Source organism: Nasonia vitripennis, chromosome 3, assembly GCF_009193385.2.
Source record: "Nasonia vitripennis strain AsymCx chromosome 3, Nvit_psr_1.1, whole genome shotgun sequence".
NCBI lineage: Eukaryota > Metazoa > Arthropoda > Insecta > Hymenoptera > Pteromalidae > Nasonia > Nasonia vitripennis.
In genome coordinates this window covers 15241513-15260378 of record NC_045759.1, presented here as the reverse complement: position 1 = coordinate 15260378, position 18866 = coordinate 15241513, and the positions used below count along the sequence as shown (strand labels likewise).

At 42.9% G+C, this 18866-nt stretch overlaps 1 protein-coding gene across 2 annotated transcripts; it reads right to left on the bottom strand.

The window, feature by feature from the left end:
- Positions 1-194: 194 nt before the first annotated feature.
- On the bottom strand, positions 195-14815 carry LOC100123329 (proton-coupled amino acid transporter-like protein pathetic). Of its 2 annotated transcripts, none has more exons than XM_008218475.4 (8): positions 14424-14815; positions 9036-9106; positions 8073-8162; positions 4194-4551; positions 3501-3776; positions 3202-3380; positions 2930-3099; positions 195-2853 (listed from the first exon to the last, which is right to left on the bottom strand). In XM_008218475.4, exons 2-8 carry the CDS (start codon positions 9095-9097, stop codon positions 2444-2446), a joined length of 1545 nt encoding a protein of 514 aa, XP_008216697.1. In that variant the 5' UTR covers positions 9098-9106; positions 14424-14815; the 3' UTR covers positions 195-2443. The 2 variants fall into 2 exon arrangements, with proteins under 2 accessions (XP_008216697.1, XP_032453954.1); XM_032598063.1 differs by lacking the exon at positions 14424-14815 and adding an exon at positions 14174-14242.
- Positions 14816-18866: the final 4051 nt, after the last annotated feature.

The window sequence follows — 18866 nt, the reverse complement described above, 5'->3', positions numbered from 1 at the left end:
ACAGCACGTGCTGTCTCCACCGAGACTTGTTGTGCCGCACGGCGTGCTGTCCGTGTGCCGTCCAGTTGCTGTCTCGACATGCGTCCTAGGGCGTCTGTACGCGACGGCACAGAGACTGCACAGCGACAGCACGCGTGCCGCGTGCTCAGAATGTTGCATTATTAATAATTATGGACTTTAATTAGTAAAGAGCATACATTTATTACTTTTTTTATTCTCTCCAAACCGAATTACATTTAAACATTATTTTATTACATAATTCTAATTATTAGCGATGATTATTAGGTGCAATTGTGCATCAAATTGTAAGAAGAGTTGTGGCTCAGAGGCTAGAGCTTCGGACTTCTGATCCAAAGATCGTGAGTTCCAGCCCTACACCCGGCAGATTTTTTTTTCTTAAATAAAATTTTTTTTATACTATATAACAAAATTTATTAATTATTTATGATGTAGATGCTTAGTTATGCGTTCTAACTAATTTTTATTTAGCGTTATTTTTATATGCGATAAAATCGCTCCCCGCCGGTAGCGTTTTCTGCTGGCACAGAGACGGCACAGAGACGGCACGTCGTGCTGTCTCGCCGTGCCGTCACGTGCCGTCTCTGTGCTGCGGCAGCTGGACGTCGCGTGCTGTCGTGGATGCCGCCATCTCGTGCCGTCACGGGGACGTCTCTGTGCCGACACGTTGTTATCTGGGTGTATACAAAAAAATTGAACTTGATGCGAGTTCCGACTCAGAGCGCCCTTTTCCTGCACAGCGGCCCATGCGGCAACTATACTCCGCGGGTTTTTGGTAATGCGTTATGCGCGCGAAATTCGAATCGCCAATACAGTAGCTGATTCTCTGATCGAGCTGGACGGCGACGCGATTGAACGATACTTTAGTTTTTTTAGTAGTCGATATAATATAATTTTCGACTCGGATTCATTTTCTTTGGTAAATACATCAGATATTTGGATGACGAGAAATAAAAAATCCGTATTTTGTAAAAACAGAACTGAGATGTTCATATATTAATTACTTTTTAACAATACAACATCATCATGTAACCTGTACATACAATATTTTTCATTTCTATAATCACGTTTAATTTAAAAATTTTGCGCAACATTGTATGAAACAATTAGTCACAAATATACAAAAAAAAAAAAGATAAGTACTGCGAAGCGCACATTTATATAGTAAATGATTGTCTTAGTTATAATTACAGTAATAATTTATTTACAAAAGCTACATCGAAGCTATTTACTCGACGCATTAACGCATATAAGATAAAACCCTGCTCTACATCGTTGCGGACGCATATCATATAATCTCAGCACATATCATACTTATCCGAAGCAATTAGACTTAGCACAAGTATAAAAAGAACAATAATTTTTGTCAATGGACAAAAGACGCAATGACGAAATTATGTACGATTGTAAGTACAATGCGTTATCCGCGTTTCTCGACTTGTCCTCCGAAGTATTCTCGAAGCATTTTTATGTCTGCCGCCTTGGATAGCTTTTGTCTAGGCTTCGGAGCCTTATACGAAACTGGAAGTCACTGAAAGTTCAAAGTCGTTTGAACGATCGAACGATTTCACTCATCGCGATGTCGGTTATACATATACAATTTATCGAAAGCTTAATCTAAATACATATTTGATCACGATTTAACCCTTTTAATCACTGGATTCATCATAAAGCATATCAATTTTCGAAAAATTTTCGCACTAAAATTGTCAACATTGCAGTGTTAATACTTTCAACTCGGAATTTTTACTCGAAATCGACAAGAAATATACTAGAAGGGTTAAACATTTTTGCTGCTCACTAAAATCTATCATACTGAAGTGTCATGATCGCTTATCATTGGGTTATATCTGTTACGTTATAACTGTGCTGTGCTACGGAAATTTGTGTAATGTGTGTGGCGAGTTAAGTATATCTAGTTAGAAATGAAAGCGGCTCAATAGTCATGCTATTAACTACAATAAATTACAATAAAAATACCGTTCTTGAATGATTTTAGACAATTTTTTTTTTCAAGCATCGAATCGACGACTAAAGTCACAGTGTATAAGTAGATTCCGAATTTCAAATAAATAATTTTATTCCACACGTACGTAAATCTAAAATTATTCAATAAATTAGAAAAAAAAAATTACCAGCGAATGATAAGATGAGAATGAGAAGCAGCGGTGGCTGTACTGCTAAGATACGATTAAATGATTAAAATGACGTCGAGATCTCTTCTCTTTTACCCTTTCAAATAGCGTTTCCGATATTCTCAAAATACGTAGTTCTGCATCCCATATGCGTTCACGTGAAACATTAATAGACCTAAGATTAAACCTAAAATATTTACAAAGCTATATAACGGAGTAATAGAAAGCCATCGAAAGGTTGATCCGTCTTAAAATTCGAATGTACACACGCGTAATCGAACGACTCAAGCTCAAGGTAAAAGTGTCGTTATCACGTCAACGGGACTGACGGTAGTCGTTAAGTCGACGGGGCTTAATGTTGTCGTGCTGTTGATTACTCCCAACGTCGTCGACAAGATCGTCTGGACGGCTGCGTTGACGATGGTTTTGTTACCACTGTCCACCAGTCCAGACGCGGGGGTCGTGTAGAGGGAGATGATGTCCAGCAGTGAGATCCAGGTACCGGATATGAGAGCACAGACGGCAACCAAGGCGAGGAAGCAGTTCTTCCACAGCCTCCAGTTGCAGGTGCCGAGGTGACACTCCCAGCAGGAGACGGTCTCCACGACGGCCGGGATGAAGATGCCGAGGAAAGAGAAGAATATGGCTCCGACCAACGAGATGAACGGCTCCAGTCTGGGGACCAACATGGCCACGCTCACTGCGAAGAGAGGAGAGTCGAATCAGCATTGGATGCGAAATGAACGAGTTTCGTGTAAAGTTATAGCGATAATTACCTGTCAGAAGTACCATCAGGATTCTCATGACGGTCTCTCCGAGTACCTCCCATCTGTGGCTGAACTTGTGCTTGATGGAGTTCCAGATGATCTCCAAGGGGACGAAGAACTGGAGTCCGTAAGTGAGTATGACAGCCAGCGCGATCAGGATATTGACGACCTGAGCAAGGCTAAAAGTGGGAAAAGCGTAAATCATTAGTACTCGTCATTTACTAGGAACAGAGATCGGTAACACAATAGTGTCTTATTATTCACAATGCAATTGCACTCACATGTCTCCAGGCGGCAAATTGAGCGTAATGCTGCCCTTGGCGTCATCGCCGAAGCTCAAGTAACCGAAGACTCCCATCATCGTGTAGAGCGAGATGACGACGGTCATGGAAATATTGAGGACACCTGGGCAGCCGATGAAGTGGTTTGGATTGGCCATACTGTTCTCGATCGGCATCACCTTGGAATTGAGAAAAATTAATTGATCCGCTGCAACTTATTAGCAATGTCAAATGGACTTCCTGCCGACTCTAATTGCGGAGAAAACCAGAAAAACTAATGCAAGTGTAAAGCGACTTACGGTGCCGATTCCTTCTATCGCGAAGATGACGGTCGCGAAGAACTTGGGCATCTGCGCCCAAGTCGACACGTAGTGGATTTCGCTCAGTGGTTTGAGATCGCTGAATATGTAGTAGAGCGTGATGGAGAAGCCGATGGTCAAGCTCATGTTGGCGATCACCGAGAACGGAACAAGGATTTTCAGGTGACGAATTTGGCCCAGCAGAACCACAGCCGGGATCAGGCAGAGCATGTACGTTCGCTTCGGTATGTCGATACCGCTGTACTCGTCGCCCAACTGTAAACGAAAGAAGGTATAAAAATAAAATTTTTTACTTGGAAGTTGTAAATTTTGATTATTCGGATGAGTGTTTGGGTGATTACATATATTTATTCTATCGTTAATCGCTTTAGCGCCGACGACGGCGATAATCATATCGCCTGATGTATTGCGCTTGACAGATATATGAAGAGAAGTTCCTTACGTAACGCGGACTTCGCGTCTCGAAGTTAAGTATATACGCTCAAACGTCATAAAGTGACATCAATAAAATGTGGAACATTAAACGTTATCTACTCTTGCGCGAAAAACATTGTCGCATAAAGCGGGTAGTAAAATCATTAACATTCATTCTCTTTGACCAAGATAAGAACTCTAAAATTATTTCGATCCTTGAGTAAGTCAAAAATATCCATCGCGAGTATAATCACTCACCACTTTGATGGCGTCCGCTATGAATACTATATAAACACAGGCGCCGCCTACGTAGGTAGCGCAAAGCGCCCAGTTGACGAGGTTCTTGGCGAAGGCAGCGTACTTTCTCACCGCCAGCGGGCCAGACTCGAAGGCCGCGCCGGCCGTCTCGGCGTACGTCATCTGAGGCGTCTTCGTCCTTCGGCACAGCACGTGCGATGACCTCACCAGGATGTGCACACAATGGGAGCACAGGATACCGATGATGATGGTGCCGATACCGCCGACCAGCAGACCGCCGTTCTTTATGGCACTGGGCATCGCCAGGATACCCGTGCCCAGCGACGACTTGATCAGATGCGTCGCCGAACCGACGTCCCTGTAAAAACGGATGAGAGCATTTTTATTTCGGTTCGATAAGCCTTTTCGAAAGAAAGGCCCGATTGACGTACGGAAATTCTATTATATAGAATATTGCCTATATTTGCCCAATTGAGTTTTTTGCCGATATCTCGTATAGTTTGTATGTGAAAAAAAACCGACACGGCTGATAAATCCCGCACGTGTTTCGAATGTTTATTCCTGGGTCTGAATGGAAATTACTCATGCGATAAGAATAATTATGTCAACAATGTCAACTTTTCCGCACGTTTCTTCGGGCCGATATAATTATATACGGCTAGATAGTGGTTAGAATTAATGTAAGGAATTCGTGAAAACACACCCTATGTTATTTGCGCCAAAGCAGTTGGATTAACATTTTTCGCTCTCGAAAATATTTGATGAAGTGTGTTCCTTATACACGACATCATCGGTAATCTAATAACTGATCAAATATACACAATACCGACAAATTTCTCCTACTCGTGAATTCCAATCCCATTTTTTCCAAACAAATGATTCACGCCAAGTTTTCCGCGATCGAACTTTCAATTAACGAATTAACTCATCCGCGTAATATATATATACACTGAGAGAAATTTATAGGAAATTTTAATAAAAAGTTTGGTAATCCACTCACAGACTGACAGTCTAGTAATTTTTACTAAACTGTATAGTAAATTTTATAAAACTATAAATTTTACTATACTGAGTAGTAATTTTTACCCTGACTAAATTAAATATAAAAATGCACATAGTGGAAAAATTATTTTCAATTATTGTATGGCTCTAAATTTTTATGGTTATGGAGGGTTACTCTTCTAACGCACTTCATTCAAAGAACATTATCGATTCACTCGCCGCAGTTGATTTTTAGAGACATTAAACTAACCTAGATACATTTCCTACAACTAAACGCTTAATTATTATACATATTCGCAATTCGCAGTACATATGCTTATACGCTTGCAATTGTTACAACAGGGTTGCTAAACGGACTTATATACTAACTGAGCTAACTTCTTACCGCTTGCGGGTTTTATTTTCCGTGCACCCCCTAGCGGCAGCACACAAAACAGTTTGACTCTATTTGAAACAGCACCGGCTTCAAACTGCTGCTCTGAAGTCGAGTCTTGCCATAGTGCTTATTTTCAGGTGCTTCTTCTCGCGGCCGCCATGTTTGCTAAACGCGCATGCGCATAACGCGTCAATACGCATCAGTTCCGATTTTCAGATGAAAAGTACTATACGTTCTATTAAAAATTACTATACTGTCAGGTAAAAATTCATACATTGGCGATTTTCACTATAGTTTCTGTTAATTTTTCCTATTGAGTATGGTAAATTTTATACGGAAGTTTAGTAAAAATTGATATAAATATAGTAAAAAGGTCAGTTTTGTCAGTCTGTGACGAGATTACCAAACTTTCCAGTAAATTATCATGAACATATAGTAAAATTTACGCACTATTTCTCTCAGTGTATATATAGGCGTGAGCGTATAATCGAGGAATTCGTTTAATACGCACATCCGAAAAAAACAACAGGTTCGCGTAATTTTCCCCAAAAGTCCTCGAAACCGCACACGCACATATCGTTCTCGCCACATACACAAAACGAGGATTGAAAACTAACAAAGTAATCGGCGCAAAGTAACGCGACCTTGATCCCGATCATGCTGCAGAACTCGCAGGTGAAAGGTCCCTCGCGCGAGTAAGCACTCGTCCATGTTATCATCATCATCATCGTTTATTCCTTTACGTTTCAGGCACCACTCGTCGCTTGCATCTATAGTATATAAAAGCCGGCAGTTTAAGCGGAGAAAAAGAAGTGGGACGGAAAAACTCCGAAATTAATCGGCGACGCTTCAGCTGTTTTGTCGAAGGTCTCGTGCAGATAGAGCCTGTTTGACTCTCTTTTCATTTACGTGACGGAATTCCACTGAGGTTTCGTTGTTGTTGCTCTCGCGCGACGATGCGAGCACGTGCTTCTGTGCGGAGTTTTACGACTATACTTACACGCCTGTTTGTGTAACGAATATGACCGGTGCGAAAAGTAGGTTTTCCGTTTGACACACACTCTTTCTGTCTAATTATTGCTTTTACGCGTGTGAATTAACGTCTCGCTAAGATTTTTATTGTCGGGCGATCGTTAAGTTATTATTTCTACTCGACTGATGGTGCAGCGTTTAGCAGAAATAAAAAACGCAAAAGCAAACCTATACGATACTCTGTACACGGATCAAATCGAATCGTTTGTTGTGAAAGATTTACTTCGCAATCCTCTACCGCGATAATAATTAAATATCACTTTGCTTACACACACACACACGCGCGCGCGCGCGTGTGTGTGCAAAAAATTGCGCAATATACCAAAACACATCCGCATCAGTTCTAGCACACGTTCATTCCCGTTTCTATCATTCATCATTCCCGCCGAATAGCTCACTATATTACATGCACAACAAACGAAACTCACGCGTTGCGCAACAACAATAACCCCGAGGAGAAAGTGTTCCAGCCTTAATTAAGAAAAAAAGTCCTCCTCGCTCTCTTTCATTACGAACCCGAATAACTCGCTTCGAATTCGTTCGCGCGCGCGAGTTTAAGAGAGTCGCTCTCTGCGGAGAACAAGAAAAAAAATCCTGTAGCAAAACAGATGCCAAAGAGAGTCCATCGGCCGCGACGAAACGCCGCGTGTATCTCTCAGCGCGCCCGTATAATAATTTACGCTTTCGAGCGCGTAGTTTCCTTTTGTCGCTATATATACACATTGTTCCCGAGCACAAACAGGCCGAGCTCTCTGAAAAAGTCCATCTCATTTCCGTGTTATACTCGCGCCTCTACTCTATAAACTCTCCTGAACGCAGTACAGGCAAAAAAGGTCGTCTTTTTCGCGTGGATTTTCCTTTCCCGCGATGACTGCACAGGACGGAAATCTAAACGTCGCCGCGTTGCAGAGGTATTGAGGTCGCGGACGAACACCTCGAGTGTGTGTACATAGGCACATCCGATTATCTGTTATAGCCGTGTGTGTATATGGAAGGAGAGAAGCGCAACCTTCGCTGACTGCATTTTTCGCAGCCGCGAGAGCCATCGATCGACGAGATGAATATTCAGCGATTTCCCGAAAAACGGACGAGCGACGCTAATGGCCTTCGCCATATACACGCGTCATCCGAGCGAAATGGTTCTGAGTATGTATGGCTTTGGAGGACTTCTGACTTTCTAATTTGAAATTTATTGGTACGGTTCGCCGCGTGAGATCGTTGACGTGCGAGGAGATCGCGAAAAAAAGAAAAGATGGATCGATGTTGTTCGATCATCTTTGTTTTTAGAATCTCGTCGGTGTATTTAATTTTGAAATGACGTGCGTGTGATGCTTGTATTATTCCAATTAACTATATTTTTAAACTGATAGCCGCGAACTTCAAGAATGCAGATGTGTCACCATCAGAGAAATTAAAAAAAATAGCTTTACACCGAATGAACAGAATAAAACAAGTGTGCGTGTACTTACGAGGTCGTATGCTTCTTATCTCTGTGATCGAACGGGTCGTAGAGTTCATCCTTCTCGTGGTATTGGCCAATCACCGGTGCTATTTTAGTTCTGTAAATTAAAAAAGATGACTGCATTTAGTCTCCCGCAGCTATAATTGAAGCGCACCGGTACACATAGTCGTAAAAATAAGGACGAAAAATCAGTTGAAGAAAGTTTTGTAAGAAAGTTACACAGTATGTCGCACGTAGATAAGGCAAAAATGTTTTTCCGATATAGCAGACACATGTTAGCTCGGCGATCTTTCAACCCGGCGTGTATACCTGTATATTGCAACACGTGCAGGTTTATACAGCATACTGTATAGATACACACGTCTTATTAATCAGCAACTGATCGTAGATAACGAATGACGTTATTAGACTGTAGTCGACGATAAGTCGAAAAACTCATTCGATATACTGTATAAAGAGTTTCAATGTCTTCGCGAGCGAGTCGTTTTGTACATGTATACGTACATGCATTCCATCGCGCGTCTCTTATCCGATTATGATGATTGATTATTATCCGGTATGTTTGCGTCGGGCAATAGAAGAGTATAGAGGTGTATTAATGTACATAAAATGCCGAGGTCTTTGCTCTCGCACACAACTTGCGTTATCGGTACATGTACTTTTTCGTATACGACTCCTCTCGAGTATATGCGGTTTGTCGTTTCATCTATAAGATTTGCAGCCGTGTTTGCCGCGACAATAAGTAAATATTACGTTTATGTTTGTGTGCATTGGAGACGAAGAATATAGCTGCGGAAACCTCTGGAAAACCGAGCGTTAACTAACGCAAACAGTTAGAATGACGAATTTTTCTTCTTTGCATCCCGATGAGCTTGCACTCGCGCGTGTTTACAGACTCTATTCGCGATAATAGGTGTCAATTTTTTGTTTTTTATTTTTGCTCCCCAATTAATACATTAAGGACACTCACGTGCTGCTGAAGTCTCGCATCTGCTCTCCCGGAGCCTCGTTTGCTTCCTCCTTCTTGCCCATCCTGGAAATCTGAAAAGCAAAAGTTTTCCTTCATAAATATATTGGAACAAAAATACATCGTGAAAAAAGTAAGTAGCCGGTAATAACCGTTCGTCGCTATACTCGCGCTAATGAATAAATCCATCATCGTTGCAAAAACCAACGCATTGTATATATAAACGCCTCTGCATAATGGAAGAATTCTAATTGTCAACCTCTCTCTCACTCTCTCTCTCTCTCTCTCTCTCTCTCTCTCTCTCTCTCTCTCTCTCTCTCTCTCTCTCTCTCTCTCTCTGTAGGCGCGCCGTAAAACATTTTTTACCTTATTTGCAGCGCGCGCACTACGAAAGAATAAATGCAAATGGCACAGTACAGATGCTGGAGAGTTTAGCGCGCGGCGGCAGTTTTTTTATCCGTGTCAAGAGTGAACAATGCCTCGTCTCCAGCTCCGGTCGGCGCATATAGGAAAAAAACTCAATCGCGTCCTACTTGAAAGAGAGATTAAAGAGCCGACGTAAAATGATGAGTGTGTATAATTGTATATATTCGCAAAATCTTAGATCGTCTTCGATACAGTGCGAGGTATTCGCGATCGAATATAAAGGCTGACGAATCTAATGGAATTTATTGCATGGAAGCGAAAGCTTTTCGTAATCGCTCTCGATAATACCGCGTGAGGGTATATCAGATCGAGTATATCGTGAAAAAAAAAGAATATGTGCGCTGTGTCGCTCGATAAAGAGGCGCTTTTATCGCTGCGCCTATTTATGCGTATACTTATAATTGCGATCGCGACTGTCGATACCTGCGTAGCCGATATGGGCTTTAGCGTCGCGCGATCTCCGTTTCCTTCCTCTTCTAATTGCTCGTATACTTATATGCGTGTGGTATAATGTGAAATAATTTTCAGAGAGACCGGCTCTTATATCAGATATCGAGGGGGATGTTACGTAAAATATAACATAATTCTGGAAAGCATCGTCTCCGGCAATTTTCGGAAAATTCCACGTATTTTAATGAAATTAACGCCGGACGTTTCGTCGAAATTTTTATCTGCCGATTTTTTTCGATACGCGCGTGCGCGTTGCGCAACGTCGTAAAAAAAGATCCGCATATCCTGTCGGGGCGTTATCCTTCTCGGCGATCGTCGCGAGAGCCTTTATTTACAAACATCGCATCAGCGACGGCGGGTCTAAAAATACGGTGATATATTATAAATGATTCGCGTTGATACGTATACAAGCGATAATGATACGATCGACGCGTTGCACAATGCTAATTAGGCACATATCGACACCTGACATTTTTCTACGTACAATTTCCCTACGGCTAATCTCGTACTTTCTATCTCGGGAAAAAAGCGAAAGGTATGCGCAGACAGTCTTTCACGTCGCCGTCGCGGATCTCTAATTAAAATCGAAGTGTGCCTGTTGCGCGTCCGATTGATTTACGACTCTGCACGACGCCGAAGCCTAGTGTAATTTCAAAAATGGCTCAAGACAATACACGATCCGATCGCTGATCGATCAACGGGTTGATTTACGAGGAATACGAGTGATAGGATCGATATAGTAGTTGGCGATACATTTTTGAAAAAAAAAAATCCAATCTCATCTATTCCCCCGACGATTATGCACCGATTCATCAATTCGTGTTATCGCGCGAAACGTGCTCCGTCAAGCTCAACATTCCTGAGTTTTCTAGTTAATGCCTTCTTTCGAATCGTTCGCACAACCTTCTTTCGATAAAACGCCGCTGAAGCGCCGCTGTGCACCCGCGCGATCGGCGGAAAAAAATCATACGTCACATCAGCGATAAGAGCGAGTCACACTGTATATAGGATACGTACATACCACACTTAACTTCCCCAGCGAGTGAAATCTCTAATTTATATGCGAGCGTGACTCGCGTGCCAGTTCGTCCTTCTCTCTCTCTCTCTCTCTCTCTCTCTCTCTCTCTCTCTCTCTCACACACACACACACACACACACGTACATGCATACAGTTCGGCAAAAGTCGTATATATACCGTTACGTTACATAAGCGGCTTCTAAACACCGGCTAAATGTACGCGGCTATTGTGTATCGACGCGGCGCGATGAATGACTCGAGCGAGAAAAGAAAAGGACGACCACGTTGATCGGTAGTTTGTTTTTATTTTCAGCGCGGCCCTCGCTTTATATACCACTTGGCTATTCCGCGTGTGGGCTCGGCCGACAAAAGATGAGCTTCGCGGAATGCGCCGAAAAAGAGGATAGAGAAGCGGATGCTATTCGGGCGTGTGTGTATTTTTGCATGACAATAAAAACGGAGGCGCGTGGAAAGATTTCACACAGATGTTCCCCTCTATACGCGCGTGTGTACGTGTATTAAAAACACGGAACGCCGCGAGGAGCAGCTGTAAATTCCGTATTTTGCCGTCTTGTTTTTTCGCGCGACTTTATCTGAGGTATTAATGCTACGCGACATAAGTATGTAATAGGTGCATTTATGAGTGTGTACCGAAGCTTTTTTTTGCGTCTCGAGCGACCAATGAGGAAATGCGGCGGGATGTCTATTGCCGAGCGATTTGTTGAAAAAACGACTGTCTCGGAGTGATAAACAAGTACTTATCTCGACAAAAAACTGCGTACGTTATTTACATGACGAGGCGTGTATCGATTGCAATATACAATGTTTATTCAGGTACGCAGACGGAGAGCAGACAAGCCTTGCGTGTGTATATATTAGCGATTGCACCGGCTGCGATCGACTATTCAGACTAAAGCAGTGCTTCCGCAACGTATTAGCATGGGATTAACATTGCGATGAAAGTGTGCTAAAAATTTAGCTAAAAATGTAATATCGATTCGTGCTTTTATCACACACTCGATGCGATCCTTTGTTCACACGTATATGAAAGTTTCTGCCTTTACGTAAGAGGTCGGTCTTACACGCGCATTACAGATTGCGTCGATGACAAGAAACTCGGTGCACAGAAGAATAGAGGCTGGTGATCGAAAAAAAATCTATCGTTGTTGCTATCACAAGCTGCCACGTGCAGTGTCGATTGGATCAAATGAACCGAAACGGCGAGTCATGTAACCGACGCTGCAAACGTTACATGCTGTCAAAAGTTCCAGCGAAAGTCCATCAGTGGGCTCGGGGGGGGGGGGGGGGGGTGAGGCACGCGGCGTAGAATTTAAGGCCATCAAGTGAAAATTCCGCGTCGCGCGAGGTGAATAAACGAACTACCGCGACTTTTTTGCCTATGTCCGTTCTTTATTTCTTTCTCTCGTTCGATAAATTCACCATACACGACCGAATAATTATGCAAATGCGCGGAAAGATACTCCAGGAAAGATTCGCGCCTGGCGCTGCTTTTTGTTATCGTATTCACCACCGAAAAGGCATCGCGCGACAACGATGTATAGCCACGGAGTTTCCTCCGTATGTATGAAGTAGTATGTACAATCGATGAGCTCTCAACCGTAAACAAGGAGAGCGAGAGCGTACAAAGCGCCGAGGAAAGAGAAGACGGAATATCGGGCGCGAGAGGAGATTCCTAGACACGCTACTTTAACCCAGATATCGGCCTGTGTTTCACCGCCTTATACAATAGCACCGCGCATGGATGTACTGCACGAGAGACCGGTCCCGCGCGCGCGCGCACTGAACACGGCCGCACTTGGAGGTGAAAATTGCGTTTACTCCGATTTTTCCGCAGAGCGAACTCGCCAGACACCGAGTCGTCGAGGATGCGCGCAAGATCGGATGGATGACTAAGGCGCGCAGTGCGTATTTGGCGAGAGGCTTTTTTTCGTTCCTGGAAGTGCCCGCTGCAGTGCAGGGTTATCGCTATTGCGCATAATTCGTAGGTACGACCGCGCTATAAACTGGTATTTCGAGTTGAATTTGAAGGTCCGACGCAGGTGTTCGTTAAATGTCAGCGATTCGAAGAAGCCTCACATAGCGGCCATAGTTTTTTACGTCCACAGTTGACATCCGAACAAACACACCTGTTTATAGAGCCGTAAACTCTCATTGGCAATCGAATCACGTTTATTTATAAACTCCCGTATGGCAATATTACACATTCTATATAAAAGCCCCTCGAAAAGAATCAACATTTCCCGTGCCAAGGCACTCGCTTGGAAATTCCGTTCTCCGTTGTACCGCGCAGTAGTTTATTGAGCAATTATACCTGACCGCGCACTATACTCCGTAGCTATATCCATATACACCGCGAAGAAAGAAAGAGAGAGATGAATAGGAGGCGCGCGCGTGAGATTTGCATTTTTTTAATCCCAAGCTACGCTCGGCCGCCGCTGCCGTGTGTATACATACAGAGAGAGAAAGAGAGAGAGAGAGAGAGAGAGAGAGACGAGCGCGATGCTGCTGCTGATGATGATGATGTAGGCGATGCGATAATAGTTCGAAAGTGATTCACACGAGCGCGAGCCTTCGCCAAGCGGTTATATGTGTTTGAGAAACAGAGAGGAGCTGCTGTGAGAGGGAAATAAAGGTTACGAGTGCGTTACACTTTCCTGCGCCATGTCGTTGACTTTGAGCGCGATTTATTTCTCCTTTTTTTTATTCTCTCTCGCGCGCGCGTAGCTTGCTTTTTCTCTTAATTGGCCGAGCGGCTTTTACGAAACGCTTGCTTAATGCTACTCGCATTGTGCGCGCAATGTGTTTTTTTTAATGTGTACAGAGCGAGAAAACTAGGTGCCGTTTAATCGGACCTTCGCGGTGAGCTTGTCTTTTTTAAATGCGCGAACGCCGATGACCGTGTGGATACGAGGACGGTATAATATAGCGCGCGAATTCGAATCGCAGGTTTAAACGTAAGAGTTTTAAAAAAATATGCGTTATAATTATTACACGCGCTTTCGAACAGCTTGTGTCCGAAAAAAGAACGATTCGAAACTTCAGTGAGACGTACGCGATACTTATAAAAGAATCGACCAAGGCTGCGATGGCGAAATCTCTATATACCCATGCCGACGCGCTCACCGATCCTCGAAAGGCTGTATACACACTCGGCGATCGAGGACTCAAAATCCTAATAGCTTTTTATCTATAATCCCGTTTTTTTTTTTTTGTTTAAAATTCGTACTTTTGCGTTCGACAAAGCCGCTAATTGGAACGCGAGTCAGGAAAAGCGCGCACTTCCTCGCCTCGTAATACACTGCAGTGAACTTGACACAAGCGTAGCTCGAGCGGAAAATTCAAGCGAACAACATATCGATATACCGACTCGCGTGAATTAGTGACAACTTTGTCGCTCTAATTAACGCTCCGCGAGCGATAACGATGCACTAAGTTATGATTTTTAGTTTCACTTTTGCTTTTTGTGCTCAACTTACTTGCAAGTCGTTGTCACAGGTTGAAAGCTCCAAGAGCGTAAGAAGATTTCCTCTTCCTCTTTCTCTCTCGCTCACAGGATCGCACTCCGCACTGTTTTTTTTCGAAATTTCCCTCGAGCACTATACAGATGAGAATCTCCGAAGCAGACAATTCAGCACTGTACAATAGTATGTTGCGAGCGAGGCTTTTGGGATCCGCACGTGTGTGTATGTCCGCAGTGGCGGAGAGCATGAACCGTACTAGAGCAGAGCGGCGACAGAGCAGAAAACAGAGAGAAAGAGTGAGTGAGTGAGAGAGAGAGAGAGAGAGAGAGAGAGAGAGAGAGAGAGAAAAGAGATTTGAGAGAGTCGTGCCTCGGGCCCGGCCGCTCGCTCGCTCGCAACACTAGGCAGGCCCCGCTTGGTGGTGGCAGGAATATATACCACCGATAGGCCGCCAACCAGGCGGGGGTCACCACGTGCGACTCGCTCTGGTGGGGGAGCTCTCGCGCTCCGCGATATCTTTACCTCTATACACCGGAGACAGTATACACACGTATATGTACATACGTACGATGATGCGTTTGCCTACGTTTAATCTACATACGCCCGACACCTGTTATCTCAGCGGCTGTGGCTTATCGTCGCCGAGAGAGCTACAGCTAACGAGATCTGGGGATGCAACGTCCGGATTATCTCGATCCTCTGTTTGGGATTTACCCGGTAATTCGAGGTAGTTTTTTTATTGAGGAAGCGCTTTTCGGGTCGAGGAGACGTGATTTTGGGATCGGCATAGTGGAGTTTTCCGACTGGGGTATAAACAAGAGTGATGATTTAACCTGCTAATGGGAAACTTTACGAGATGACGCGCTTTTACTGCAGCAGTATATATAATAAGTATACTCGGAATCGCACATGTTTAAACAGTCATCGCATGGAGTTTAAGAAGGGCATAACCTAGTTTATTTATCAGTGAAATATATAGAACGAGTGCAATATACCTATGTATAGTTTCAAACTGAGAAGAGCAGCAGCTGCCAGTAGAAAACTGGTCAGACTCGCGTTAGGTACTGGGATTTGCAATGTAAAATCGCAAAGTTTACCGCATTTTTCCAACAGTTTATATATTTTACGCTTCTTATGTCATAATGCAAGCAACTTCATGAATGTTAAAAGATCCTGCGCTGCACAAATATTCGACGTTGAAAAATGAATGACGCGACGAGGTTTTTCTCTGCAGATTAACTAAGCTAAATAATTGCATTGAACTAACTGTATAGAATGTCAGTTCGCGAGAAAAAAAGTCACTATCTCGCACGCTACACACAAAAGGATTCCTGATGCCGCAATTCCTTCTAATCGGTTACGTTATCGGAATCTGGAGCCTAAGAAAAGAAAATCGAAGCTTCGAAGAGCCTCATTGCGCTCTCATTCCGAGCGCTCAGTGACGCAAGCGAAATCGAATAATGCTTAATTTGTGCTGTAAATGTGCAAAATTCACTGCGTCGTAAACTCGAATCAGCGATTAAGAAAACCTTTCTGACGTTTTTTCCTATTTATTATTACGTGCGCACGAGCCTGCAAAACAGTTTTTAACAGTTACACCGAGCAAAAACTTTCGTTCACGTAATACGTCTCCAAGAAGATACACGCAGAACTACTGAATTAGCAGCTGTAGACGGCATTTTTCAAATCCTCGTAAATATAAATCGGTAGCACTTAGTTATCGAGATTATAACTGTAATACACATTATAATACGCGCGGCGTTTCATAATTTCCTCTTGAATTACGCATTAGAGACACGTCGAATTTGAATATACTGATTCATGTCCCAAAAAGAAAGTCGCTAGAGTAGAAGCATCGATAAACGGGTAATGCCAATGATCGACTCCGTATATTTTCTTTATGGACCGTAATTTACGCTGCCGTTTATTAACCATGTGTATCGGGGGGGAACTTGTCGTGGAAAACGACTCGCCTAATGGGAATAAAAGAAAAGTCGAAATCGCTTCGACAGGACTTTGCCTCCTACAGTGGCCCTGGATCTGCTCTAAAGAGCGTTTAACGCTGTTCCAGCGTGCGATAAAGTCTCGTTACAGAAGCATTAGAAACGCAATCACAGCTTACAAACGTTGCGGACGGAAACAAACTATATACACTACAAGCTCCATAAGAATATTAGCACAGCCATCGGGTTAGGCCCAGGACCAGTTTGCAAAACCATACAGCCATAGTGAGAGGTGGAGACCCCCTCTGACGTCAGTTCTCGCTCGCGATCGACATCTGGACCCACATCGCGTCACGAAATTATTTATGTAACGCTATCCGCGCGTTTCTGCACTATAGGTATACGCACGCAGGTACCAGCGCATACATTTTCCAGGATATAATCACGTTTGTGCAGCGGCGTTCGATCTCTTTCTCAAAAGCCTGATGGCGGTTCGCTCGGCAGAGATATACCTGCCTCCGACACACTATATACTCCCTATATAACACTTTATATTATGCTTCCCTCTCCGCGAGCGCGTGTCTCCCTCTCTTCCTTTCACTCTCGTCGTCGTCGTCGTCGTCGTCGTTGTCATCGGCGTCGGCGTCGGCGTCGGTATAGTAGCCACAGCAGATCGTATATCTTCGCCTTTCTCTCTCGTTTCGCGAAACCGAGGCTGAAGCTGTGTGTGTGTGTGTGTGTGTGTGTTGTAGCTCGGCATTCTTATAAAAGTACTTTATAAACTGAACGAGATGCCGTGTCGTCGTGCTGTACACGCGCCGAGAGTTCGATGCGAGCCAGAGAACCCTCCGCGCCGACTCATGTCCCGTACTCGCGTGAAAGTCTATCTTGGAGAGCTCGGCTGTTTCTCGCTCTGTTTCTGCGAGTCCCTCGGAGATGTTTAACGGATTTGTCGTATGATTATCGTTAAAAAAAGATTAAATGATTGTTTTGCGAACAATCCACGCGCTCAGCTCTGTTGAAGGAGAGGATTTCTTGTTTTTTTCGCCGAGTATCACAGCATTAATCCATCTTTGCACACAAGGAGATTTCTTCGTAAATTCATTTATAACTTGTTTATGATTTTCCGACGATACACTGTCTTCTATTAGAAACTTTTATAACTCGTTTTACGGAATACCACTCTTATCTTCGCCATTATTTTCGCATTAAACGTTCAACAAAAAAAAAATTTTAAAATCAAAAACTTTGTTTTTCAAGAGTATACGGACCGATGAGTTTGAAAAATGCCGATGGCAAAAATGTCTTCTTTGAAATTTTAGAAGCATCCTTTGGGCTGTAGTTTGTGATGAAACGTGAAGCATAATATTATTTCAACTTTCTCAAAGATTATATACAAACAGTGTAGACAACGCTACAGAAGACGCCTCTAATCAAAGAAATGTTTCTATCAGCCACTTATACAGTCTCTCAAGATGAACGTCATACCTTTCACTCGAGTGATAAGCCGATCGTTTCGTTCCATATACCCGCAATAAAACCTTAATTCCATGACTCATAAAGCAAAAATCCCGAACGGGACGCCTAATCTTGATAAAAGGCTGAAAATTAAAATTGAACTTTTTTTCCTTACTCACGTCGAGTTAATCCGGTTTCTAAATTCTCGCCCGTTTGTAAACAGGTTGCGTTCGGAACATAATGCGTTATTATAGGTTTTCAACGTTATACATATTTTACGAAATCTCGTGTGAGTTAGTGGAAATTCAATGATCCGTGCAGAGTTCAAACGGATACGTGCATTTTTTATCACTGCGCAGAGAGTATGGTATTTACTACGTCCTCTCTGTTTTCTTTGAGCAATGCTTCGCTGCATCGGCTTAAAAATTGCATGCAAAATGTTTACCAAGAGATTACACGCGCTTATATTAGTTACAGCAATTCGATACTATGACGCCTACGCATTTCGCAAGACAGTCTTACTCGAGCAAGCACGTGTTCATTCACGCCGTTAAGAAATTTAGATAGTTATACAGATAGGTCAAACATATTTTAACTATAAGAAGCATGAGAAGGTACAAGTAGGTACTCATAGGTGAAACAGTTTTTATCTGGAAAGAAAATAACTCATATAAGTAGAAATTGTGATAATGCTCATTGTTCGATTTTTTAGCGAGGATTATAGAAACAAATTAAAGTTCAATTAACGTTGAGAGAACAATTTCTACATTCTTCCTCAATTTTATCAATAACAATGATAAAACTAATAAACAGAAGCTACTATGCCTAGAAGCTATAAAAGTTAACTGCACATTGTATAAAAGGCAGCAATTATTCGACATCTAGTGAAAAACGATTAGCATGTCGATATAGTGTGTAAGAAATCTTTCCAGCAAAGCAAAGCAAGGCAGTGTAACAACGTCCACACAACGCACTGTCGTGACAAAGCACATATCAAAGCAATTAAAAAGATCTGAAAAATTGTTATGAGAGCTGTACATAAAAAAAAGAACGGACA

Coding starts and splice junctions, on each gene's coding strand:
- LOC100123329 (XM_008218475.4), bottom strand. CDS start 9,097: ATGGGCAAGAAGGAGGAAGCAAACGAGGCTCCGGGAGAGCAGATGCGA. Junction 8,163..9,035: donor ATGCGAGACTTCAGCAGCAC/GTGAGTGTCCTT, acceptor TTTAATTTACAG/AACTAAAATAGCACCGGTGA. Junction 3,381..3,500: donor CGATAGAAGGAATCGGCACC/GTAAGTCGCTTT, acceptor CTCAATTCCAAG/GTGATGCCGATCGAGAACAG.